Raw genomic sequence first — 27,813 nt, forward strand, 5'->3', positions numbered from 1 at the left:
AAAAAAAAAAAAAATAGTTTTAAAATGTAATGGAAAATGACCCCAGTCAAAACAGTAATCACAAAATATAAAGTACCCAGGCTGTATTTAAGTGGGGATTTGTTTTTATTCATTATTTTCCTGGAAAAGTTTAGTATGCCTTAGAAGTTTCAAAGATAAGTATGATGCTGGGAATGGAAGGCACCAATTTTTTTTAACTTATTAAGAAAAAGTATAATTGGCTACATAAAAACTTAATACTTCTATGAATCAAAAGTGCCATAAATAAAACCAAGCAAATGATAAACTGGGAAAATATAATTAACCGGCTAAGGTCAACCTTGAATATTCAGAGTTCTTCAAATTTATAAGAAAAATAGGGACAAAGAAGGTCTTTCATAGCTAGACCTTCTTTCTGCCTAGAGTTTTATAATGTCTCAAGCTGCAAGGTTTCACAGTGCACTGGATGTTGATGACACCGTATGCAGTGCACAGAGCACTGTTTTGTCACGCCATATTGTTGGGTGATCATGAAGTGATGTTTTAAGTATTTAAACTTCTAACGTATTGGTTTATTGCAACTCTTTTAATAGACAGTTAAAAAGAGAGATGCAAATAGGCCATTAACATGTGAAAAATGTGTAGCCTAATTAGTTATCAAATGCCAATTAAAATAAAATAAATGCTGCTTTTTTGTTTAGCAAGTTAACAAAGATTAAAACAGACGACTATCTCTCCCAGCTGGCCCTAAGTTCTGTGAGGGCAAGGGATGTATTTGTTTTGGTTGTTCTTGTATCCTCAACACCTGACACAGTGCCTGACCCAGGGTGAGCCCTCCATAGACAATCATTACACGAACTGGGTAAAAGAAGAATGATGGCGCCCAGTGCTAGAGGAACTGTCACTCTGTTCACAGTATCAATGGGAACTGTTTTCCTGGAGGGCAAAATGGAAGCATGCAGCGAGCGCGGATGTGGCCCTTCCTGGTTTATGTTAAATCAAAGGTAAACCCATTTGGTTACCTCAAGAGTGCCTCTTAGTTTTAGCACCCACATTTCAGAGAGCTTACATATCTCTCAATACAATACATTTCAGCGAATGCGTCTACAGAAAACATTTACATTTAGATCCCCCAAAACATAATACACCATTTTAAATAAATCTATATGCAGGGAAAGTCTCAAGTTGCATTCCAGCCGCAGTTGGTAAAATGTCAGAATCTCATGCGGACTTTTGGAAAGGGGCTCCAATTCCATGGCGGGGATGTGTGTCTCAGAGGCTACTGGCTCTGAGGTGTCACTCCATGCTGTTCATTGTGAACTATACTCTACCACCTAGCGCCAGTCCTGAATGCATTCCCACCAAGCCTTTCATAGCTAGACCTTCTTTCTGCCTAGAGTTTTATAATGTCTCAAGCTGCAAGACTTCACGGTGCACTGGATGTTGATGGTACAGTATGCAATGCACAGAGGCACTGTTTTGTCACGCCATGTTGTTGGGTGATTGTGATGTTTTAAGTATTTAACTACTAACATAATGGTTTGTTGCATATATTTAGGTATTTTATTTTGTCTTAATTACTTTTTGGATTTTGGGTTTAAGTACAACACAGTATAATTTTTTCTCACTTAAAATGATGGGATATAGGCTCCTAGTTAATATCTTTACACAGAACATTTGATTTCCAGGAAAGGATTACTGACATTCAGCAGGAGACATCTATACTTTCAAAAGGGTCATGTACTTGAATCTTTTCTAGTTAAAAAAGAAAAAGAAAAAAACCATAAAAGATGCATTTACAAACAAAGATTTCATTGCAGCTTTATTTTAAACTGCTAAACTTTTGGAAACCTCAATGGTTAACAGGGCATCTGTGAAATACATTCTAGTAAATCTGTATGATTAAATCCTATGAAGTTATTTCAGTCATATTTTTGAAGAAATTTAATTATATGGGAAATTCTTGCAATGTAATAGTAAGTGTGCAAAGATCAACACAAAATATATTACATATAATGCAAGTTGTGTAAAACAAAAATATTTATATATGCAGAGAATAAACACTCCAAGAACATACTGTAATTGGTTAACAGTCATTATTCTGAGAGGACAATGGATGAGTTTGATTTCTTCCTACTGTTCCATAGAATACCTCAAATTTTCTTCAATGATAATGATTATATTTGTATTATTAAAGAACACTTTTTTAATATAGCACAGATTGGGGTGATTGGAAATAGTAACGATAATAACAATAGCAGCAGCAGCAAGAGCAGCTAACACTTGTGTAGAACTTGACTCTGTGCCAGTAATAAAAGCCAGGTTGTGAGCCCATACTGAACTTTGCCTCAGTAAATAGCATCCTGCGTCTAGCATCATTCAGTCTCTGACCATAGGGATGAATTCCAGTCTAGAAAATTCGTGAAGCCAGAAGTATCTGGTCAAAGATCAGAAGGGTCAGCTTGTTAGCTGACTTCGGTGGGTAATCGCAGAAGCCACGTACAGCTACAGCATGTAGATGCTCAGTGGTGGGAAGAATACAGGGTTTGGGAGCAGCCAGACCTGGATTCAAATCCTGCCTGGGCCACCTAATTACTATGTGACCTTGAGGAACTTACTTCACCTTTCTGAATCTCACTTGCTCACGAGTAGAGTAAGAGCACCTCACAGCGCAGTCATGTGTTGTGAGGGTTTGAGTGGCAGCCTATAAAACACCTAATATCCACGAGGCACTCAGAAAACGCTCCTTTCCCACCCTTCAGTGCTGGTGATGGTGTCACTGACTTCTTAGATCGCCCCTCCTTTGTTATTATTGATTTCAACAAGGATGACAGAAGATAAGCAAAAAGGACTTGGCTAAACTTGCCCTGTTTACAGATAAGTACTTACGAATATCTATGTGAATAAATGAGGGATGAGAAAGTGAAGAATTGAACAAATGAATGACAGCATACCTGGAGAGCGACGATCTTACCCTGACTTGCCTGCTTTTATCTTTTCAGCTTATCCACTCACCAAATGCCCTCCTCCCACCATCCTCCCCAATGCCGAAGTCGTCACAGAGAATGAAGAATTTAACATAGGTACCACCTCCCAAGCCAGCAAGAACTGCGAGCCCAGGACTGGGGAAGGAAGGGAAGGTGGCGGTGGGAGCTGTTGGGTCAGTGGCTATTACCCCCTGCTCCTGTCTATGGAGAGAGAAACACTAGGACCTGTGCCAGCAGGTTCTGTCCACTGAGTTTGCACCCAAAATAAAATCAAAAGGGGAGCTGGGAAAACAGTTTTCTTCTGTGATTCAAGTCAGCATCTTTTTGAGAAATAAATCCATGCAAGACAGTATTAAATGTCCTGAAATATGAAACATTCCGAGGCTCAGGCAAGGCTGAGCTGTGAGAGGGGTGCAGTTGTCTGGGCAATTTGATGGGAGCCGAGCTAGTTATTTAAGTGTGAACAGAACATGATCCGCCTCTGATTATCTCACCTGGAAGTGGGTTCAAGGTACTAATGGGTGCCCATCAGCTCTGACCAGACTTCTTAAGAGAGTCTACATGTTAGTCTTTCTTTGACAGGTGACATCGTACGCTACAGATGCCTCCCTGGCTTTACCTTAGTGGGGAATGAAATTCTGACCTGCAAACTTGGAACCTACCTGCAGTTTGAAGGCCCACCCCCAATATGTGAAGGTAATTGCATGGAGCCGCATCTGTATGGGGCCTAGAAGTTCCTCCTAAACAAAGCCCTTGTTTTGCTCCTCTTTCTATTCCCAGTTTTCAGCTCAGTCACTGCCCCGTAATGTGAAAGTTCTCTTGGTAAATGTTGTCTGATGTATGAATGAGTGCATGTGGAATGAGTGGGTGATCACTCTGGATAGGTTCTCTGCCCTCTTCTGATGTCTGAACCTGTGAATTGGCCACAGTGGCCACAGCTATTTCCATCTGCTTTTTTTTCTTTCCTGGAAATTTCTTGGAATTGCATACTGAGTACTGGAAGGAGGAAGTCCCTCCCTGGGCCCTCAGGGAAGGGTAGGCTCACACACCATCCCTGCTTTACTGATGCATGGACACACTCAAGGTGCTGTGTGCCAAACCAGGCAACTGAGAGACCACAGCAGTCTGTATTCCAGTGTACTATGCCTTGACAGAAATGAATTCTCTTCAGCTAGTCACCCCAACTAAGATCAAAAAATAGTCTCCACTCATCAGGCATCTGACCTAAGGCAAGGTACCTGATTGTCCTGCCCTCAGTCTTCCCTTCTATAAACTGAGGATAATGATAGTACTTATGCCATGGGGGTATTAAATGGGTTAATAAGATAAACCAGTTTAAGATGATGCCTGGCATGCAGTAATTGCTCCATGTCTGCTGTTAATATTATCGCTAGTGCAACTACTGTTTCTAGAACTACTGCTACCTGCAAATATTCAGTAGCCTATGGGGAAACAAGTCAGCCTTTCCCTCACTTCTGGGAAAGCAAGAGTAGGAAGAACCTGCAATATGGACTGACAGTGAGGACTAGCAGACCCGGTAGAGGCAGGAGGGGACCACGAGGCCTAAGAGAACTTAAGTATCACTACATCTCACTGCCCTGTGCTGGTCATCGGATTAGTGAAATCAGGAGCATGTCACAGCTAAGAGAGTTTCCTCCTAGGAGACATTTGTTTTCCTTCTCTCCTTAAAATTAAAAAGGAAGCTCTATTGGGAAAAGTCAGTGAGTACCTTTCAAAACTACTCAGGCAGAAGCCTGGATGAGTCCTGTGAAATTCTGGGCCACAGCAAGACTCTGTCTAGGAGCCCAGCCCCAGTGCTGATTACCAAGCCTCACTTCTCTGAAGTCAGAGGTGAGATGGGTGGGCAGCAAAGTCTTCTACCCAAAATAGCATTACCTGAGATTGTAATCCAGGGATTAATTTTTGGCCTTGCAGTTCCAGAAACTCCCTTTTACCAGTGTCCCAGAATCCAGCATGTCCAGGAAGCCTGTCTAAAGGCACATCTACTGCAAAATACTGATTTCTCTGTGTGCAGTGATCAGAATACTTACAACTATTGTCAATGCACACCTTTGTACTGAAAGAACAATGTAATGAAGAAGCTGATTGAGTCCTCAGAACTTTGCTTTGGTGTCCACAACCCAAGCAAATGGCGGTGGATGGTCCTGAAATTGCTTTCATGCTGTGATGCTTGCCTGTGCTCCAGGACTCAGTGCTGGAGAAGGGCCTCTCTGAACCAGCAGCTTCCCTCCTATTCATGGTGATGACAACAAAACCAATCCTGCTCCTCCAGCTCTTCCTTTCCTAAGTTCCAAGCTCAATGTCTTCCTTAGAATGACATTTTTTTCTTTAGCTATATTAATCCTACTAATTAGGCCATAGCCAAGTTCTGAGACCTTTCTGTCCAAGATGCAGTTATCATCATTCCCTCTACAATTTATTGCAGCACTATGTTGCATGCTTTACATATATTATTTCATATTATATATATTTTTTTGTTTGTTTGTTTTTGTTTGTTTTTTGTTTTTGAGATGGAGTCTCACTCTGTTGCCAGGCTGGAGTGTAGTGGCACAATCTCGGCTCACTGCAACCTCTGCCTCCCGGGAAGCAGTTCTCCTGCCTCAGCCTCCCGAGTAGCTGGGACTACAGGCACGCACCACCATGCCCAGATAATTTTTGTATTTTTAGTAGAGATGGGGTTTCACCATGTTGGCCAGGATGGTCTCGATTTCTTGACCTCTTGATCCACCTGCCCCAGCCTCCCAAAGTGCTGGGATTACAGGCGTGAGCCTCTGCACCCAGCATATAATGTTTTATATAATGCTCACGACAGCCCTGTAAGGTCTGTGTTATCTCTGTGTTGGAGATGGAGAAGCCATCACACAGAGAGGAGATAACTTGTTCAAGACCACACCAGTAGTAAGCGGCAGAGATGGGCTATAAATCCAGGTGTATTTGACTCAAAATCCCATGTACTTACCTCTGCCCTATACAGCACCATCTGTTCAAATAAAACCCATTTTATAGATTATCTCCTTTGGATCTGGGGAAGCCTTACTGCTGTCTGTATGTATGTTCCATCCTCCCCTACTCAAAACCAGGTAGTAGAACCCACAACTTAACCAGGAAGTGATTCCAGCCAACTGGCGAAGCCCAAGTCCCAGAAAGACTGCAATATTGACACAGGATCTAAGGCCACCTCACGTCATGGAGCAGCACAGTGATGGATGTGGGATCTGACTTGAATGTGCTCAAATACTGATTTTCTAATGGTTGTCTTTTGTATTGGGAAAAGCAAATGTGTTGGCCGTAGTTCCATCTCCACCCCCACATACTTGGTGTTTCTCTTTCTTTCTCCAAGTGCACTGCCCAACAAATGAGCTTCTGACAGACTCCACAGGCGTGATCCTGAGCCAGAGTTACCCTGGAAGCTATCCCCAGTTCCAGACCTGCTCTTGGCTGGTGAGAGTGGAGCCCGACTATAACATCTCCCTCACAGTGGAGTACTTCCTCAGCGAGAAGCAGTATGATGAGTTTGAGATTTTTGATGGTAAGTCGGTCAAATGCTGCATAGTTCTCTGCTGCAGAAGACGTGGACTTGATCCAAAATCCGAGGAGTCTGTGCTGCAGTTTTCCTATCAGGGCTTGCCAGAAGCTCCACAGGATGTCCTTCCCTAACCACAGCAACCCCAAGGCCGTGGGACTTGAGGGGTGGCATGGCCCAGTACTGCAACTTGAACCTGTAACCGAACCTTTTCTTAACTGTAGCTCCCATTCAAAGCTGTTCCTGTTAATGTCAACAGATAAATGGGTCATACCAGTATTCCCAAGTGAAAAGTGTGCTTCCTCCAAAACCCAGAGATCTACCAAACTGCTGCTGCTTTGGCTTTAAGAGGGAAAACGTGCAATAATTTGCTCTTTAATTTGGAGGGCATGTGTCAGCATGCTTCAGACCACTGGACCCTAAAAATTTCACAGCAAAACTTTGTAGGATTTATCTCTTACCCTCTGGAGCACATGCATCTTGCAAAGGCATCTTGCCAAAGCACTAATTGTCCCTTCTCACTCCTCAGATCTGATTAATATGATGTCCTCAATAAAGTGAACCAATATGTTATATTCTGCAAGATGTCCAGATGGTCCACATCCCTTTATACTCTATTATGACAGAGAGCAGGAGAAGTAACATAGCTCTGGGGGAAACCATGAATGTATACTGTTGTCTACCTCATGTGAATGCAAACTGCTTCTGATCCTCCTTTCTGAAGGGTATAAAAAAGACTACATGGCCAGATCAACAGCTACATTCTATGTAACCAAGGCTGTGTTAATCTGTTCTAACAAAGATATGCGCCTACACAGCTGCTACAGTTGAGGCTCCTACTTTATTAAGTGTGTACTGTGAGACGGACCTGGTCCAGGACTCCATTTATTCTCAAAACAACCTTCATATATCCCTCCTCTGACAGAGTAGCTGTGATAATGCTTTGGACCCGCAGGTATCAGCATCAATTAACATCCTGTATCCAGAAGTCTTTGATATATCTGAACATTCCCTTGTCTATCATATTCTGTTTTCTGAGTACACAGTAGTAGGTCTTTGGGGGGAAGAACTGTAGGAACAACTGCTATGTACAATTACTGTCGTTGTGCAGGGTCTTTTTTCATAGGGACCCAGCCTCTTGGGAAATGAAACCTGGCTCAAGTCTGCAAACTGGGCAGGGGATTGCACCTTTCCGCTGGGGGCAGCTCTTCTCACCCTGCTCATAGATCTACTCATGATCTATTTTGTTCATCTAGTCATACTTGTTTTGGCTGCTCTTCTTGGCTTCCTATTTACTTTGCCCTTAGGAACATCATGTTCTATGAGCCATCTTTGTAGATCCCGTAGGCCAGGCTCTCCCAGCTGCCATTCCAGCCTGGCTTCCCATTTTAGTAATTACGCCAACTTTGCTGCTGACTGTTAAGTAATTCCACCTGGCCTCTGTATTCTAGGATCTTCTCATCCCCATTACTGCTAGGGAGCCCAGTGTCTCTTCCCATCAGTTTTGACCCACAGAGGATAGCCATTAGTTACTCAGGTTTTCAGCAATGCTGGTGCTCACCCCCTCCAGGAAGGCTGGAGCTCCTCACCTCCTGATTGCTTTCGTAAATGGAGTGTCCTCCAGGTCTTCCTGAGAACTATGGTCAGCTTTTACACAGCAGACCTAGCCCAGCATGCCACTTCTCCGAGCTTTTCCCTTCACAGTTTGCATGGCAGTTCTGGTGACTCTACTTTGTTTAATATGATCCATTACTTTTTCCAAGCTTCTAAGAGCTGTCTTAGTGGCATAGTAGAGCCATCACTCAGGGCCTTTTCCAGAGTGATAAATCCTGTGTCATGGATTATCCAGCTTTATATTCTGTGCCCCTTTAACCAGCCCCCTCGGGATGCAATCTCAAGCAGTTAAGGTAGAACAAAAGAAGAGGGAGGTCTTTCTCAAAGAGCTTTCAAAAGCAGTATTAGGGAGCTCTGTTACTTATGACCCCGAGATATGACATTCTCCTCTAGCTTTATTACTATGTATGTATTCCATAAATATTTTTTTCTATATGGCAGGCACTGAGCTTTTTTGTTTTGTTTTGTTTTTTGTTTTTTTGAGACTGAGTCTTGCTCTGTCACCCAGGCTGAGGTGCAGTGGTGCGATCTTGGCTCACTGCCTCCTGGGTTCAAACGATTCTCGTGCCTTAGCCTCCCCTGTAGCTGGGACTACAGGTACGCATCATCATGGCCAGATAATTTTTGTATTTTTTTAAAGTAGAGATGGGGTCTTGCTATATTGCCCAAGCTGGTCTCAAATTCCTGGGCTCAAGTGATCCACCTGCCTCAGCTTCCCAAAGTGCTGGGATTACAGGCGTGAGCTTAAATACACACAAGAGAAGTAGGGTGGCCAAGTGGAAGAAGTTCCCAGTTTGAAAACCAGCTCTTCCACTAACCAGCTAGTTGACCTTGGTCAAATCTCAAAATGCAAATCAATTTCATCTTACCTACCAGCTGCTATAGGTAGGCAGGGACTTCCTAGAGTACTGCTTTAGAGCTGGGCTCGGGAGAAAAGAGCACCTTGAGCAATGCCTGTGGATGCAGAGAGAGGAGTGCAAGTACAAATGATTTTGCTGACTCTGAACAAGTCACCCCACCCTCTGAGCCCTGAGGTCTTCCCTGGAGGCTCCCTGTGATGACTCCGATGGTCTGTAATCCTGCGTCCTTCTCACCCCAGGTGCGTCAGGACAGAGTCCTCTGCTGAAAGCCCTCAGTGGGAATTACTCAGCTCCCCTGATTGTCACCAGCTCAAGCAACTCTGTGTACCTGCGCTGGTCATCTGATCATGCCTACAATCGGAAGGGCTTTAAGATTCGCTATTCAGGTGAGTGAAAAAAACACACAAATAAGCCACAGGCCCTCTCCTCATCAAAGCTGCAAGCTCCCCTGTGGAGACTGGGCAGCCATTCCCCTCCTCTAAATCTGCCTCACCTGAAGCTAAGTGGTCTTTGCCATTCCCCTACCTCCTATTTTTCTATTCCATTCCCCTCTTTGAACCTCTTCCCTCTTTTCTTCTCACACAGCCAGACTGTGTCTTCAGGATAAGTTTAACTATTTTATATGATCTGATAGTACCTAACAGTGATCCTGTCCCTTTAAGAAAGTTAGGAAATGCTAATAAAAGTTTCTTAAAACTAAAAAGCCCTAAGGCATGGATCTCTGACGGGCAGATGTTAAGCAGGCAGCAAAGGATGGGCTATATTTCAAGGCCAGGTGCCTTTCTTCTGCTCAGGAAGCCATATCTTATAAACAGAGTCAGATCAAAAGGCCAAAGACTGACCCAGGCAACAATCTATAAGGACCAAAAAAAATATTCCTGGGAATATAATGAGATGGAGAAAATTGAATTTATCTGATCTCACATCATGGGAATTACTGTCTGTGGTTGGAAGAAAATTTCACAAGCTGCTTGATGCTCACTTTGAAGGGAGGTGGGTTCAGTGAACTGCTGACTGGGCTCCACAAGCTTGGAGGCAGAAATGAATTACTTAAGACCATGGGGGGTTCCATCATGCACCAGCTCCCTTTCAGCACTCTTTCCCCTGGCTACCTTTGGCCTACATTCCAGGAAAATGATGGACAAATTTCTAACGAATATTGGTTGGGGGCCAGGTGCGGTGGCTCACACCTGTAATCTCAGCATTTTGGGATGCCAAGACGGGCGGATCACCTGAGGTCAGGAGTTTGAGACCAGCCTGACCAACATGGTGAAACTCTGTCTCCACTAAAAATAAAAAAATTAGCCAGGCGTGGTGGTGTGCAACTGTAATTTCAGCTACTTGGGAGGCTGAGGCAGGAGAATCGCTTGAACCTGGGAGGTAGAGGTTGCAGTGAGCCAAGATCGTGCTACTGTACTCCAGCCTGGGCAACAACAGTGAAACTCTATCTCAAAAAAAAAAAAAAATCTTGGTTGGAAAGAATGTCAAATTCAGTACCTGAAGTCCCACTTGCCACAGTCCATCTCTTCTCATGGGTCTCCTACTTGCAAGACCAGCCCATACTCAGCCGGTGAACAGTCTTAAAGAATCCCTGGGTGTAGCTTTCAGGGAATAGCCAACCAGAGGAAGCTGAGGGCTCCTGGGAGGAGGTGAGTCTTGACTGTCTCAGAGCCTACATCCTCTGCAAAGTCCATCCAACCTCTCCTTTCCCTGGTGTAACAGAGGAGGGGTCTGGGAGGCTGCAATGACTGAGTGCCCCAATGTCAGTGACCAGCTCTCTCACCCACTAGCTGTGGGATTATTAAGCAAGGCACTTCAGGCCTCACTGTCCGCATGATGAAAAAGACACTTTAAGGTGCCTCTTAGGGGTGACTCAGGCTGAGTTCCTGGCAGCTGCTCACTCCAACAGGAAATACAGCAGTTTGGTAGCATTTCACTCTACTGGTTGCTAATTAGGAACTGAACGCTATTAAGGAGTTACCCTTTCCTTGATGTTCTAAAGACTAACATGTTCGGGGATAATGAGTCAGTTGTAATTACAATACATATGCCACGTAGAAAGTGAATTAATTACATGGTGCAACAATTAGTACTTAATAATTCAGATAGAGTAGACGAGTGTAATTTGCACCTGCGTCTGTCACTGTGACTAAGTATATTTTACAACTGAGATTCTTGTTCCTGAGGGAGGTAACCATGTGGATATGGCACACATAGGACACAGGGGGCAAAGCAGGAATAGGGAAACAAATCCAGCTTGGAAGGCAGCTATTTAAAACACCAATTTCACCGGTAGAGGGATGTGATCACCAAAAAAGAGGCTGTAAGGGCCCTACACCCAAATCCTGCCTTATCCATCTCTGCCTGGAAGACCCCACCAGGGACTCCTAGGGCAAACAAAGAGAATTATCTGCCTGCTCCTTTGGTCATCCCCCTTTTGTGGCCTCACAGAACTCCCCCTGAGGATCCCTGGCAGGCTTTATAATGTGAGTCCTTTCAGGCTGGGATTTTTTGTTTTGCTTTTTTATGTTTGTTTGTTTGTTTGTTTTTGAGGCGGAGTTTCGCTCTGTCGCCCGGACTGGAGTGCAGTGGCCCGATCTCAGCTCACTGCAAGCTCCGCCTCCTGGGTTTTACGCCATTCTCCTGCCTCAGCCTCCCGAGTAGCTGGGACTACAGGCACCCGCCACCTCGCCCGGCTAGTTTTTTTTTTGTATTTTTAGTAGAGACGGGGTTTCACCGTGATAGCCAGGATGGTCTCGATCTCCTGACCTCGTGATCCGCCTGTCTCGGCCTCCCAAAGTGCTGGGATTACAGGCTTGAGCCACCGCGCCCGGCCATTTGTTTGTTTTTTGAGACAGAATCTCACTCTGTCACCCAGGCTGGAATGCAGTGGCATGAGCTCGTCTCCCTGCGGCCTCCACCTCCTGGGTTCAAGCGATTCTCCTGCCTCAGCCTCCCGAGTTGCTGTGACTACAGGCATGCACCACCACTCCTGGCCAATTTTGTATTGTTATTAGAGATGAGGTTTCACCATTTTGGCCAGGTTGGTCTTGAACTCCTGGCCTCAAGTGATCCACCGGCCTTGGCCTCCCAAGGCCAGGGATTACTGGCGTGAGCCACTGCGCCAGGCCCAGGCTGGGATTTTGGTCTGTTTTCTTCATTGTTGTATTGCAAGCACTTAGAACAACACCTGGAAGATAATAGATACTTGATATCTATTTGTTGAATAAATGAATGAAACAAGTTGAAGTCATATGTGGAGGGGAAATGTGTGTCCCGGGTTGCCACAGGTCCGTCTCAGCGTATTCCCCCACACAATAGGAAGAAGGACAATGACCATTTATTGAGCATTGAACAGTGAGTGCCCCACGCTGTGCTGGGGGCTTTATGTACACAGTCTATATATACAGTTTAAACTGACCAAAAGTCCGTGAGGTAGGTATTACCAGTCCCAATTTACAGGTGAGGAAATTGGAGCCGAAGTGATTTATCCCCTGTTACAAAACTGGTCAGACCAGAAATGGGACTGGAGCCCAGGCCTGACTAAGGTCAAAGTCCACACCCCTGCAGTCACAGCTTTCTGGAACCAATCCCATTGGGCTCTACTTTCTAAGTCTGTTTGGAAGCTGAAGGGATTTGAGAGCCTGAACGTAGCCATACAACCAGATCTATCTTTGGACCGCAAAAGGGACCCAGTGCTTCATGAAGCTGTTTTTTTGTTTTGTTCGTTTTTTTAATTTTGTTTCGGCTTTACCAACCTGACTGGGTGTTTCTCAATATCCACCATTCAGACCTTCCTCAGTAGCAGAGGATGTGGCAATGGCAAAGACAAGGGGATGGGGGAGAAGAAAGGGAAAGGGGCCTGCATGAAAGACCATGTCTGTCTTCCTGCTGGTACCAGTTCCCTGAACCTCATCTTGTTGTTCAGCCCCTTACTGCAGCCTGCCCAGGGCTCCACTCCATGGCTTCATCCTGGGCCAGACCAGCACCCAGCCCGGGGGCTCCATCCACTTTGGCTGCAACGCCGGCTACCGCCTGGTGGGACACAGCATGGCCATCTGTACCCGGCACCCCCAGGGCTACCACCTGTGGAGCGAAGCCATCCCTCTCTGTCAAGGTGAGAAGCAGGTGGAAAGCAGGTCACAAGGTAGCTCAGATCCAACTCACATCTTGGGTTTGTCCCAGGACTAGTCACTTCCAAATGTGGGTTTCCTCTTTGATAATTATTTCATTCTTTCCACAAGCATTTACTGAAGATCTGTAGTGCACAGCAATCTCAGTGTTTTGAGATCTGTGGGGGAGATGGGTATGTGAGCACATCAATGCAAAGTGGCAGAGGAAGGAAGTGTTGTGTCAGGAGCATAATCAGTATTGTGGGAGCCCAGAGGTGAGAAGGGATCTGCTTCCTCCTGGCCAGCTGGGGAGGGCTCCCAGCAGAGGGGATGCTTGGGCTCGGGCTCATAGAGCAAGTGGGTTGATCAAACACTTGAAATGTGTCAGTCAGTTTGCATGCATTACCTTTTATGATTTATGAGTATTTTCCCTTAAAGTAATATACATTTAAACTAAAAATCTGAAGAAGAAGAAAAAAACGGTAGGTAATGCAAAAGAAAAAAGTGAAAATGAATGATAAACCTGAGATCACCACTGTTAACATTTCAGCACATTTCCTTTTGTCTTTTATGTATTGATTATAAAAATAGGATCATCCATGTACAAAGCTCTTACAGATTTTGTTTCCCATAATGCTGTGCAACCATTGAAAATCATGGTGAGGAAGTATATTTAACTATATACTACTTTTTGAGATGGAATCTCGCTCTGTCGCCCAGGCTGGAGTCCAGTGGCATGGTCTCAGCTCACTGCAACCTCTGCCTCCCATGTTCAAGCAATTCTCCTGTCTCAGCCTCCCAAGTAGCTGGGATTACAAGCACCGGCCACCATACCTGGCTAATTTTTGTATTTTTAGTAGAGACGGGGTTTCACCATATTCATCATGCTGGTCTCAAACTCCTGACCTCAGGTGATCCACCCGCCTCGGCCTCCCAGAGTGCTGTGATTACAGGCATGAGCCACCGCGCCTGGCCTCTATTGTTAACATTATACCTCCTCACCATTATTTTCAATAGTTGCACAGCATTATGAGAAAACGGTCATTCATTTAAGTATCGTTCTGTTGTTGGTCATTTGGATTTCTATATTCTTTGTGACTATAAACTTAGAATTCCATCTTTATGAATATTACATATTTCCTTAAAGCAAATTCCCAGAAATGAGATTGTTGCATCATTGTGTATGCAATTGACAGCTGTCGATACTGACTGACCCCCACAGAAAGTTTATCCTCATGTATAGCAGCATGTAAGAGCTGTCTTTTCTCCCATGGTCTCAATGTTATGCACTGCATTTAAAAAAAGAAAACATTGCCAACTACGTAGATGAAAACAGGAAATCGCATTGCTACTTGATTTTTCCTTTGGTTCCCAGTAGTGGTGACGTACTTTTTAATGACATCTCTCATCTCTAATCCTCACAACCTTCTCGCCTGTGCCTGTGTTTCCTCAAAGAACAAAAACAATGTGCTATTAATAATCTACTCCTAAGCAAAGGTCACAGTGAACTGGCTGTCCACAAATGGCAAATGGCATTTGGCTTTGGTCTCTGCATCTCTGACTGCATTAACACGGACAAGTCTTTTTTCCAGAGCACCAGTTGGAACCTACCAAGCCTCTCATTTCTGTTACTTTACATCACCACCCAAAATTAGGCCTCCCCCCAGGCTTCAGTTGACCCATCCCCATACTATCGTGCATGTCTTCTCCCGACTCCACCCCATGTGTCCCACTGATGCCCTTCCTCTGAGCCTCCCACTGCGTTCTCTGGAATCCTAGTTCCATGGCCAGCAAGCATACATGCTCTGTCCCTACCCAGCTGGCTGTCTTCACTTCCTCCCTCCATGGAGACCATGGCTGTCCTCTGAGAGCACGTATACTGTGGCCCTTTCAAGTGGAGTGTTAATCTGCCTCCACCCACCTCCTACTTCCCACAGAATTCTGCGCCAGGAAGGGCCTGGCATTCTTCCACTTCTCTACTGCTGCTTCCAACCCATGATTTTTTCCACTCCTCCTTTAGAGACTCTATGCCTCCTAATGCCTTCTCTCTCCTTCCCCAGCCCATTCTCTCACTCCGTGTCTCTCTCCCTCAGAGATCTCATTCCACCACAAGCCTCAAATACTTTGTGATTGTATCCCCTCCCCTCCTACTCACAGGAAGTGTCCCCCTTACCACCAGGTTTGGGGGACTGCATTCTGGCATGGAGATCATGAGACACAGGCTTTTAGTATCTCAGGCTAGAGTATTATCTTCTGTCCCCTTAGTTATCTACAAGAGCAAGGCCAAGCCAGGGCCCATGAGAAGTGGCTGCTGCCCACTTCCTTCACTGCCCTCCCTGGGTTGACTCTCCATACAAGACACCAGTGGAGATCCAAGTATTTCTTCCCAAAGGATTCAAGGAAGCTGGGCAGGTAGTTGATCTGATATGACAGCTTAGCTAACCTAGTTCCACTGAAGGAGCTCACAGCCTTTCTGTTTAGTCATTAAGAGTCTTATGTTTAAACACTCTCTCATTTCTCATTCCTTCTGTGTTCCTGATCCTCCTCTTGTGGAGAGTCCCACGCCTAGACCCTTCTTCCATCTTGGTATTCCAACTTCTCTCCCTCTGAGCAGTCTACCCTCTCCCATTCATAATGGAGCCCCAGCCTGATGCCTCTTATTGGTTCTGGAAATTCTTATAGCATCAAGCATCTTGGTAGGCAATCTCAATGGGACTCTGCCCAAGCTTATTCTGGCTCTGAGCAAAAAAGTTCTGAGCTCTAGACTAGTTGTCAGAGGGGATAGTGGATGGAGGCGGTAGTGGGTACTTTGGCAGATTAATCTTTCCATCTGTGATACCCCCTGAGCTATCAAAGGGCAAGGATGATTTGTAAGTATTACTTTCTTTCAAAGACCAAACAGTCTACTGTGGCCAAAGTAATTCCTATTCCTCCTATAAACATAATGTTGACCCTACTTCTTATAAAATAATAACCCTGGCCATGTTGCTACAGACATTTCTCCCGAGTTGCCCCTTTGAGATTCCTTTTCTTTGTATTCCTGAGTTAGTTCTGTCATTTTTTATATCCCATATCTTGTCCTTTCTTGATTTTCACCCTCTTTGTCATGGGGTATATCCTTAAGTAAATTCTTCAGAAAGGGTCCATGAGGGGCACACTTTCTGAGACTTTACATGTCTGAAAGTGTCTATCTTTTTGCCCTCACACATGCTTGGTCAGTTGACTAGGTAAAATTCTAGTTTACAAATCATTTTCTTCAGAAGTTTAAAGCTTTGTTCCATTATCTTTGAACACTCAGTGTTGTTGATGGGAAGTCTTATGCCAGTTTGATTCTCATTCCTTCACAGTTATGTCTTTTTTTCCCCTCTTTCTAGGAACTTGGAGGAATGCCTGTGTGTCTCTGGACTTCTTAGATACACAAAATTCCATGATGGTGAATCTACGAGTGATTATTTTTACATTCCTTTGGCTCCCTTTCCATCTGAAGACTTGTGTCTCTCTTCAGCTCTGAGAAATTTTCATCTATGATAATTCCGTCCCTTCCACTTTTTGTGATCTCTCTTTTTGGAGCTCTGAACAGTTGGGTGCTGGACCTCCTATATTGAGGATTGATCTTCTGTGTTTTCAGTCCTTTTATTTCATTTTTGGTCTCTTTTTTTAATATATTCTGAGAAATTTACTTTTAATCTCCAATCCTTTAATGCTTATTTGGGCAATCATATTTTTCATTTCAAAGAACTTTTCCTTGTTTTTTTGTTTTGTTTTATTTTGTTCTTTCCTTCAGAGCACACTGATTTTATTTTATGAGTACCACATGTCACCTTGACTTTATCAGGATACTACTGATCAGAAGTTTACAGATTATATATCTTCTGTTTCCTGAATTAACTCTGTTTCCTAAGGGGACGTTTATTTTAAACCTTATCTTGGTTTGTCTTGTTCACACTACTGATTTTCTTCATATATATGATCCTTGATTGTATTTTAAAAGTAAGGGCCAGGTTGATTTTTTCAGATATGAGATGTGGATTACCTTTGTTGTTTTTATATACAGATATCTTGGTCCACTAAGTCTCTTCTATCAATGAGAAGTTGAGTATGTGGCAGACCTGAGTAGGCAATGGGGCAGCCTTCAGGCCAAGAGACCATAAATCCTAGAATTAAAAGAGCTTTCCGGCCGGGCACGGTGGCTCAAGCCTGTAATCCCAGCACTTTGGGAGGCCGAGACGGGCAGATCACGAGGTCAGGAGATCGAGACCATCCTGGCTAACACAGCGAAACCCCGTCTCTACTAAAAATACAAAAAAACTAGCCGGGCGAGGTGGCGGGCGCCTGTGGTCCCAGCTACTCAGGAGGCTGAGGCGGGAGCGGGAGGCGGAGGTTGCAGTGAGCTGAGATCCGGCCACTGCACTCCAGCCTGGGCGACAGAGCAAGACTCCGTCTCAAAAAAAAAAAAAGAGCTTTCCTCGGGGATGCCAACTCCCACCATAGCAGCCCTAATTCATTCTAAGAGAGTTCCCCTTCAGTGGAAAAGAAAATTCTCTCTTTTGTTTGGAGAGTAAATACTTGAAAGTCTCTACACCGTGTTTGTGGAAACAGATGGCAGAGAACTGGTTTCACCCTGAGGCTCCCTCCCATATATTTTGAGCTACAACTTCTTTGCACTTCTATCTTTATTCCTTCTTCCAAACAAACAAACAAAACAACAACAACAAAAAAAAAAAAACCACTCCTCTGATGATGACCCTCCCATTTTCTTTTTTATTATGAGACTTTACCTTTTTATTAGTTTTTACTACAGTTTTATTGGGACCTTGAGAGGGGAGGAAGGATAAAAATAGTTTCTCAGAATACCATCTTAAACCAGACATGCTCATGACATTGTTTTCCTTTTGCTAGCTCTTTCCTGTGGGCTTCCTGAGGCCCCCAAGAATGGAATGGTGTTTGGCAAGGAGTACACAGTGGGAACCAAAGCCGTGTACAGCTGCAGTGAAGGCTACCACCTCCAGGCAGGCACTGAGGCCACTGCAGAGTGTCTGGACACAGGCCTATGGAGCAACCACAACGTCCCCCCACAGTGTGTCCGTGAGTCCTTGGGCAATGGAGGCGGGTGTAAGGAAGGGCTAGGTGGGCAGCTGGAAAGATTCCTACAAGAAGCGAGCTAAAAGCACAGTAATGAGGAAAAAAAGAAAAAAGAAAAAGAGAAAAAAAAAAGAAACATGGAAATGGAAATTGGGGGATTTCAGAAAAGGAGGCAGGTGCTGAAACTGCTCTCAGCATTGATGACCATTGTGCCCTAAGATGTTTCCACAAACCACCATGGAACTCAGGAATGGCCTGGTCCACTCCCTTTTAGATGGAAAACCTGTCAGAAAGTTTGCATGAATGTCCCTTGATTCCAAAGCTCTAAAACAACAACTTTTAGGTCAGATCACAAAATGGTAACTTCTTCAGCTATGTCTAGTCCAAAGACAGAGGTTTTTGTTTTGTTTCGTTTTTTGGCCTACACAGTGCTTTATAACAAATTTTGAATTACTCCACGATCTTTTAAAATCAAGAAACTTTCATTAAAATCCAGATTTCTGTCTTCTCTTGAAAAATGGAAATCTAACCAAATGTAACTCAACTGAGTACTATTTCCCTTTTTTAATTTTTAATTTTTTGGCACAACTGTACTTCCCAGTTAGCCACATCCCCCACCCAACCCACTCTGTTCATTTACCAAACCTGCCTGAGAACTGAAGATTCCTGGATTCTTCAGTATTGCATTAAGGTCTCCAAGTCCCTAGATCTGGGGTCTTGCAAGGTCTTCCACAATTAATCAAGTAATTAATCCTCCTCTCTGTTCCTCATTTCCCCCAGCTGTGACCTGTCCTGATGTCAGTAGCATCAGTGTGGAGCATGGCCGATGGAGGCTTATCTTTGAGACACAGTATCAGTTCCAGGCCCAGCTGATGCTCATCTGTGACCCTGGCTACTACTATACTGGCCAAAGGGTCATCCGCTGTCAGGCCAATGGCAAATGGAGTCTCGGGGACTCTACGCCCACCTGCCAAAGTAAGCCCAAGAAGGGAGGGTGGGCAAGTTTGGCAGAGTCCCTCCTACCTAAGCTGTCTCATGCATGGGGTGAACTGGGGTTGGGGAAAAGGGGGTATCACCAGGGATTGCAGTGTACTGCTTTTTAGATTCTCATCTAGTAGAATCAGGAGCTGGGAAAATGCCTACTCCTTTACTCCTTTTTGGAAGTATTTCTTAGCATCTTCTCATCTTATCAAAAGCTGCCTTTCTCCAGATGAGCATCCACTAATTCATTTCTTTAATATTCATTAGGCTCTTACTATATGCCAGACACTGTAGAGGTATGAAGATAAAAGGTTTTGGTTTCTGCCCACACGGACTTTATAGTCTACCAGAGAGGCAGACACATAAAGAAGCAATGATAATGTGGTGTGATAAGACCTGAAATGGGAGTGTATATAGGAGGAATGAGGGTGGCACAGGAGGCTGGTCACCTAAGCCTGCCTGCCTGCCTTCTCCATTGTCAGTTGTTTTTCTTCGGTTCTTTAATGCAGTTTCAAAGGTCAGAATCTATGGGAAGACACTCTGAGACAGGCTTATTAGGGGGTGCTCTTGAGAACACCACCTACAGAAGGGAAAGGAAAGGAGGGAAGGAAGCAAGACTGGGCAGAAGGAGAATTGAGCTCTTATGCAGTACCCGTGAAAGCCTCAGCTCACCCCGCAGGGAGCTCTGCAGCTGGGATGACCCCTCAGAATTGTCACAAGTTGGAGCAAGGGAACTGTTATACTGCCACACTGACCAGCCACTGGCTGCAGGCTGGCCTAGGAAAGGGACATGACCTTCCTAGGTGGGTGGACTCTTCAACCACGGCAATCTGAAAAGGGCTGCCAGCCAAGGGTTGTTTGCCAGCAGCTGGGGAAATAAGTCCCTCAGTCCTAAAAGGGGCTCTCAGTGGCTCACTGCAGCATGCACTGCAACAGGGACATGCTCATAATATTTATGTGACCAATGCGGATGTCATAGAGGAAGCAAGTGATTATAAAGAGGTAGAAGGAAGTGGTCAGTGAGAAGTGGGAGTTTGAGACTGGGAGGGAGGAGGAATGGTATCTTCCAATGCCTGTGATCCAGGTTGGGCATAGATCTCATCATTTGAGAGGCTGAAGTGGGTGGATCACTTGAGGTCAGGAGTTTGAGACCAGCCTGACTGACATGGTGAAACCCTATCTCTACTAAAAAAAAAAAAAAAAAAAAAAAAAGTTAGCCAGCATGGTGGTGCCCACCTGTAATCCCAGCTACTTGGGAGGCTGAGGCAAAAGAATTGTTTGAACCTAGGAGGCAGAGGTTGCAGGGAGCCGAGACTGTGCCACTGCACTCCAGCCTGGACTACAGTACAAGACTCTGTCTCAAAAAAAAAAAAACAAAAAGCCAATGTCTGTGATTCAAGACACTGTTGTCTTTACACACTGTGGTGCAGACCGCACAGTGGGATGTAACCACATGTGTGGCAGAGTAGTCCCAAATGTTTGACAGCCTCACTACAATGCAGCCACTCACATTTCAGTGCAGCCTTGGCGATTAGGCCTCACCTCATACCTCAGCCAGAGGCTCTCAGCAGTGCTCTGTTGACAAAGAGTGTGAGGCTGCTGCTGGGCTCAGAAAAGAAGGGCAAGGAAATTGGTTAGCAGTGTCTGCCCAAGGCACTAAGGAGCATACCACAGAATCACCATCTCTTCCTAACCTAATCTCAGCCACCTGAGGAGGATTAAAAAAATACACAGGCCAGGGCCCTGTGTCCAAAGCTGGTGAGTCAGGCACCTGCAGTGGAGCCAGGTATTTTAAACAACCTTCAGGGGCTTCTGGAGACACCTCCAGTTGAGGTGCCACATTACACAAGTCAGCATCACAACCCATATTCTGGTCAGAAATTCCAGCAGATTAAGGTTGAACAGGTCTTATTTTTGTCACAGTTCTTGCTAAGCAGAAGCAGCCATGTCCCTCCTCTTGGGGCTGGCTTACTGAGCATCTTGTGATCCTTTTAGTTATCTCCTGTGGAGAGCTCCCGGTTCCCCCCAATGGCCACCGCATCGGAACACTGTCTGTCTACGGGGCAACAGCCATCTTCTCCTGCAATTCTGGATACACGCTGGTGGGCTCCAGGGTGCGTGAGTGCATGGCCAATGGGCTCTGGAGTGGCTCTGAAGTCCGCTGCCTTGGTAAGTGACCTCTTCAGGCCTATTCTGCCCAGTTTTTCTCCACGAGATAGATTAGATCTTTCCAAAGCTGGGATCCAGTCTTTGAACAGTATTATTTCACCTACTGACATAAAATGCTTAATGCAAACACCAACTATTGAGCATTAGGCATGACTAAAACCCTGGAATAGCTTATCCTGGGCCACCCAAAAGAATAAGAAGAACTTCAGATCTAAAGAGACAAGCCTTTGAGGGGTTCTCATTCTGGTTAGAAAGACAATCCCTTCCCATTGGCCTTTGAATGAGTGAAGCCTCAGTCTCCATTTTTTGAAAACTTGCAGACATATTCCTGTAACACACCTAAAATACCTTTTATATTATCTATTAGCAAATTTTACATACAACATATAGATCTATACATATATACTAAGCAAATGACAGAAACATAAAACAACCTGGTTTCCAAAGGACAAAGTTACCATTTCCTCCATGGCTAATCCACTCCATGGTTCTATGGTTCTGTCTCCTCTCACACCTTTCTTGGACCCCTAGAGTCTAAAAGAGGGCCCCAGCCACAGAAACCTAATAGGATAGATTGGATGGTCTGTCCTGGGGTGAACAGTGCGGTCTTGCCACTGTCCCAGGCCCATTAAGGACACAGTCAGTCACAGGTTATTTCCATAGAGAGCCAAAGGAAGCTGGCGGAAATGCCAGAAATATACTGTACCCAAATCCCATATAATAAAAAGAACTCATCTAGGTGCTACTCAAGGAGAAGGAAAGAAAGATGAATTTAGCCAAACCATCTGTTTGTACCTAGTTGTTTCAACACAGCCGAGTTTTGATTGCCTTAATGTAGACAGTGGTGCCCTCCATGCAGTAGATGCTCAGTGAAAAACAAGATGCCCGGGCTGGGTGTGGTGGCTCATATCTTTAATCCCAGCACTTTGGAAGGCCGAGGCGGGTGGATCACTTGAGGCCAGGAGTTTGAGACCATCCTGGCCATCATGGTGAAACCCCGTTTCTACTAAAAATACAAAAACTGCTAGGTGTGGTGGTGCATGCCTGTAGTCCCAGCTACTCGGGAGGCTAAGGCAGGAGAATCCCTTGAACCTAGGAGGTGGAGGTTGCAGTGAGCCAAGATCGAGCCACTGCACTCTAGCCTAGGAGACAGAGTAAGACCCTGTCTCAAAAAGAAAAAAAAAAAAAAAAAAAGATGCTCTTGAGTTTGGGTTTTTGAAGGGGGGTTGTTTGTTTTTTACAGAAGGCTTTTTTGTATCTGGTTAGTAAGAAAAAGAGGGGAGTAATCCTGGGGGCAGGGAGGTAACAGTGATCATTTTGCACACACCTGTGTAGACACGGAAACTGAAGCTCAGAAGTGAGTGGCCATTTGGGATACAACCTTGGGATTTGGGGTGCCAAGTCCTCAACACTATTTTTGTCATGTTGAGGGTTCCTGAAGTCACCCCTAGATTGCTACTCTCAGGGAGAGGTGGGAAAAGTGATGAGTTATGGGATAGTTGGTCCTTTCCCCACCCTCCCTGTCTCTCGCCACCCAGACCAAGCTCCACTTCATTTTCTATAAGCTTCTCTTTGATGTACTCTCTTCCCCATCCCTCACCAAAGCTGGACACTGTGGGACTCCTGAGCCCATCGTCAACGGACACATCAATGGGGAGAACTACAGCTACCGGGGCAGTGTGGTGTACCAGTGCAATGCTGGCTTCCGCCTGATCGGCATGTCTGTGCGCATCTGCCAGCAGGATCATCACTGGTCGGGCAAGACCCCTTTCTGTGTGCGTAAGTATGTCATCCACTCTCCCTAGCCACGGGGCTCAGATTCAACATGGACTTTCTCCCTCTCTCTTAATTAGATTAGCTAGAGGGTTTTTTAATATATATATATATTATTGCTAATTTTTTGTTTCAAAACTGAAATCATTGTTGATCTAATGTTTTCCATTCTCTGCGTGATTAATCACTGTTTTCACCTTTATTATTTCCTTCCTTGTGATTTCTTTTGGTTTTACGTTTTTGTTCACTTTCTAGCTTTTGAGTGGGAATTTAATTCATTTAGTTTCATTCTTTCATTTCTATTGAGTTTTATTGCTATAAGTGCTTAAGATGATGAAATTTTCTCTCATCACTGCTTTAATTGTATCCTATAGAGTCTAATAATAAATGTTTATTATTTATTAGAAATTCTATAATTTTGGTATTGATTTCCCCTTTTACATAGAAAATTTTTAATAGAAGGATTTGTTTCTAGGTGGAAGGCCCTTTTTGTTTTCATTATGTTATTCATTTCTAATTTTATTGCATTGTATATAATATTTCTACTTCACAGAATTTACTGAAGCTTTCTTTGTGAAAGCTTACTAACCTAATAGTTGGTCAATTGTTATGAATGTCCCATGTGCACTTGAGAAGAAAGGATATTAAGATGTCATGTTTTATTTATATATTCATGAGATATATCTGATTGATTATGTTGTCTATGTCCTCTACATTCTTACTTTTCACCTACTCAATCTGTTTTATTCTGAGAGATGTGCTTAACGTTTTATATTATTAGTGTGTTTCTATTTTTCCTTGCACTTCCTGTAGTTTCTGTCCTATAAAGATGGTTGCTGTGTTATTTGGTGCATAGATACTCATAACTAGTACCTCCATTGCACATTGTGGTTTTTAGCCTTTAAAGATTACTTTTTTGTCACTTTTAATATTTTTTAGCTTGAATTGTACTTTGCTTGATATTAGGCTTACAATCCCTGCTTTAATTCTTTTGCCTGATACACTTTTGACCATTTATTTTAGCCTTCTGATTCTCTTAGGTGTGATTCTTGTATGCAGCATAAATTGCCTTATGAGCTAACTTAACCATCTTTTTCTTTTAGTTGGTTACTTAAAGTCATTCACATATATTAATATGACTGACATGTTTGGTCTTAATTTTGCCATCTCCCATTTTCCCCACTTCTCCACCCCTGGTAACCACCATTCTACTCTCTGTTTCTATGTATTTGACTTTTGGAATTATAATATTAGTTTAATTCTACTTTTATTGTAGGTTATTTTGTGATTTTTTGAGATTCCTGATTATTTTTCCCTATATCCTAAAGTCTAATATTTTTCCTAGGACATGCTTCAGAGTTAATTATTCCAAGACAATTTCCCCAGGTATTCTGTGGGTCTTTGAATATATAGATTCAGGTCTTTCTTTATTTCCAAAGACTTTTCTTGGATTATGGTTTTAAATGCTGATATTGCTTTGTTTCCCACTGTTTTTCTTTCTTCTTCATCAGCTCTGATTATGTGTATGTTGAATCTTCTTTGCCTATCTTCTCTCTCAGCCTCTCTCTCATTATTTTCACCTCTTTATCTCATTTTAATTCCCTTGGTTTTTGCCTGACTTTCTTCAGTAACTCTTATTAAATTATCATTTGAGAATATTCTTTCTTGGACCTCTTATAATTTAGTCTTCATTTCTCAGATGGTTTTGTCTTTTTCTTCTATCTGTTTAAAGCATACCATCAGTTATCTTTTATTTTCTTCCACCTTTTGTCCATTTGTGCTTGTTAGTTTTTGATTTTCTGATTTTCATAGTGTTTTTAAAAATATCTCCAGATGCTTATTTGAGAATATTTAGTTCAGTTTAGAATGCTGCTACAGTTTTCTTATGCTTCACATGTTTTGTTTTTGGTGAGGAGGTTTTCATCAGATGAAATGCTTGAATTCTTTCCTATTTGTTTCTTAAAGTAGCTTCCTATACATTTAGGTTGATGTTTTCTATGCATTCTATGGCTTTAGTGTGGTTTAGTAGTGCCCTCTTCTGTCAGTGTTACCAAGTCTTTCTCTCTAATCATTTTTACTTCTTTATCTCATTTTGATTCTCTTGGATATTTGCCTTTGTTTGTTTGTTTGTTTTAATATAAGGCTTTATGTGTGGTAAGGAAGAGGTTGTGTGTCCTTCATTTTTGTTTGAGTGTTTTTCTTTGGTCTTGCAGAACCCCAGGTTTTCCCATCATTGCTTCTTATTCCCTTTATCACTCAGAGGGTGTCACTTTCTTTTCTTCCAGAAGCAATGGGAGAGAATCGCACACACTTTGATGTCCCTTTTCTGTGGTTATACATTGACATACAAAGATTTGTTTTCTATATATTTATACATGAGATGGACTTTCTCCTTCTGGAGGTGATTTCAGATCAGCCCTTCACCTGCTCCTCTCTTCTCTTTCTCATCCAGTCTTGCTCTCCACAAAAGCTTGCGACAGAACCATGAGAAGTAACTCTGCCTGGGCTTAGTGTGTATTTCTCTACTTACACATAATTTAAAGTTTGTAGCACTCTCTGGCTTCTAGTTAGGCTGCAGGCCTGGGTTTTCTATTATTTGTTCTTCTGGTTAATCTGCATTTTTTTGATTTAGGCAACCATTGTTATGCTCAGCTCCCTGGAAGTAATTTGGAAAATTCTTCACTTTTTGAATTTCCCTAAAGTGAGCCTTAATGTAAACCACAAGTTTTCCTTCTTAATTTTTGTAAGGCAGGCTTTTAATTTTAATTCTTCTTCTTTTGGCTTTTTATATATGGGATAGGGCCATAAAATAATGAGAACTTCTCAAAAAACAGTGCATGAAATTAGTCTTAATAACTTCTTAAGGTTTACAGAAAGCAAGACCCAAGCCAAATGTGGTAGCTTGTGCTTGTGGTCCCAGCTATTCAGGAGGCTGAGGGTGGAGGATCAATTGAGCCCGGGAATTTGAAACAAGCCTGGGCAACATAATGAGACCCCATCTCAAAAATAATAAAAAATAGGCCGGGCGCAGTGGCTCACGCCTGTAATCCCAGTACTTTGGGAGACCAAGGTGGGCAGATCACAAGGTCAGGAGATCGAGACCATCCTGGCTAACACAGTGAAACCCCGTCTCTATTAAAAAAAAAAAAATACAAAAAAATTAGCTGGGCGTGGTGGTAGGCACCTGTAGTCCCAGCTACTTGGGAGGCTGAGGCAGCAGAATGGCTTGAACCCAGGAGGCAGAGCTTGCAGTGAGCCGAGATAGCGCCACTGCACTCCAGCCTGGCCAACAGAGCAAGACTCCGTCTCAAAAATAAATAAATAAATAAAATAAAAAATAAAGATCCATCTATATTCAGTCACTCTTTCAGATGTGTCTAAATAAAACATATTTAGTTTCACCCAGAAGAAGAACATGCAGATGCCCTCAGCAAATTGGTGTACAATGTATACAGAGAGATTTAGGTCATAAATAATAGACTGTCGGGGTCTGGATGGAGAATGTCTGCCTGGCCTAAAGACATTGAATGTTAGATTGGACCATATTCAAAGGCAGTGAGTGAAGTAGTTAGGCACTCAGGTGTGGACCCAGATTGCCTAGGTTTACATCTCAGCTCTACCACCCGCTCTCCTGTGGCTATGTAATGCTAGGTAGGTCGGTGTACCTCACTAGGTCTCAGTCTTGTCACCTGTAAAAAGCAGGCACCTCAAAGACTACTGGGAGCATTAAATAAATTAATACACATAAGATGGTTAGACCGGTGCCTGATCCAGATGTTAAGCAGCAGTTGCTGCTGCTGCTGCTGTTGTGTGATGATGATAATCATGATGATGATGATGATGATGATGATGATAGTGGTGGTAGTAATGCTGCCACCATCACGTCACAGAATCCAGGATCTCTTGCACTAAGCCCCATTCTCTCTTGGAGCACAGAGGTTTGGGAATTATCTGGAGGAGGAAAGCAAGAATAAAAGAACAAATATTTGTAAGTGTTTATTCTGCGCTAGGCACTGTGTTAGCTGCCAGTACCTATAAAGTCAAGGTTTCCAATGTCAACCAGACTCTCAAAACTTTCCAGCTGTTCTCTTCATTTCCTCAGTCAGCTCCCTTGTCCTTTCTCCACACAGCTGTTTCACAATTCTGCCTCCTTTCTGAAGACTTATATTCCATCCCCCCTACCTACATTCTCAGCAAATAACTAAGTTAAATAGTTAAGATGGCCTGGAACCAGAGAAGCTAGGTTCAAAACTCAGATGAGCCATTTAGAAACTGTGACCCTTGAACAAATCTCTTGAGTCCTCTGAAATTCTGTTTTCTGTGGGTATAATGGTGGTGCCTACCTCATAGGGTTGTGAGGATTAAGTGAGACAGTGACTGCAAGCCCCAACAATTATTAGCTAATCATATAATATCACTTTCTATTCTGCAGAGATGATAGAAGCCATCAGACAATAGATTCTCCTACTTTCAGCTTCCCCACTCACACATCTACTGTGTGTGTACATCTATCCTTGCCCCTTCTCTCCCACCTCAGTAGAAGAATCTCTCTCCCAGCCCACAGCTAATCCTTCCACCAGTCTCTGGATCTGCTTCCCTCCTGCCCTCCTTAGTGAACTTAGTCTATTCATTTTTTTTTTTTTTTTTTTTATGAGATGGAGTCTTGCTCTGTCACCCACTAAATGGCGAACTCAGACTACATACCAGGCAGC

At 43.6% G+C, this 27,813-nt stretch overlaps 1 protein-coding gene across 1 annotated transcript in view; it reads left to right on the top strand.

Moving 5' to 3' along the window:
* CSMD2 (CUB and Sushi multiple domains 2) overlaps window positions 1-27,813 on the top strand; it is a 621,011-nt gene that overhangs the window by 543,618 nt on the left and 49,580 nt on the right. The window contains exons 45-53 of the mRNA XM_011955655.1: window positions 2,982-3,062; window positions 3,549-3,662; window positions 6,328-6,516; window positions 9,224-9,370; window positions 12,913-13,101; window positions 17,996-18,181; window positions 18,959-19,153; window positions 21,155-21,328; window positions 22,934-23,107. Of these exons, the coding sequence (XP_011811045.1) occupies window positions 2,982-3,062; window positions 3,549-3,662; window positions 6,328-6,516; window positions 9,224-9,370; window positions 12,913-13,101; window positions 17,996-18,181; window positions 18,959-19,153; window positions 21,155-21,328; window positions 22,934-23,107 (1,449 nt within the window). The remainder of the gene's footprint in view (window positions 1-2,981; window positions 3,063-3,548; window positions 3,663-6,327; window positions 6,517-9,223; window positions 9,371-12,912; window positions 13,102-17,995; window positions 18,182-18,958; window positions 19,154-21,154; window positions 21,329-22,933; window positions 23,108-27,813) is intronic.

This window comes from Colobus angolensis, unplaced genomic scaffold (assembly GCF_000951035.1).
Source record: "Colobus angolensis palliatus isolate OR3802 unplaced genomic scaffold, Cang.pa_1.0 Scaffold4, whole genome shotgun sequence".
NCBI classification, from domain to species: domain Eukaryota; kingdom Metazoa; phylum Chordata; class Mammalia; order Primates; family Cercopithecidae; genus Colobus; species Colobus angolensis.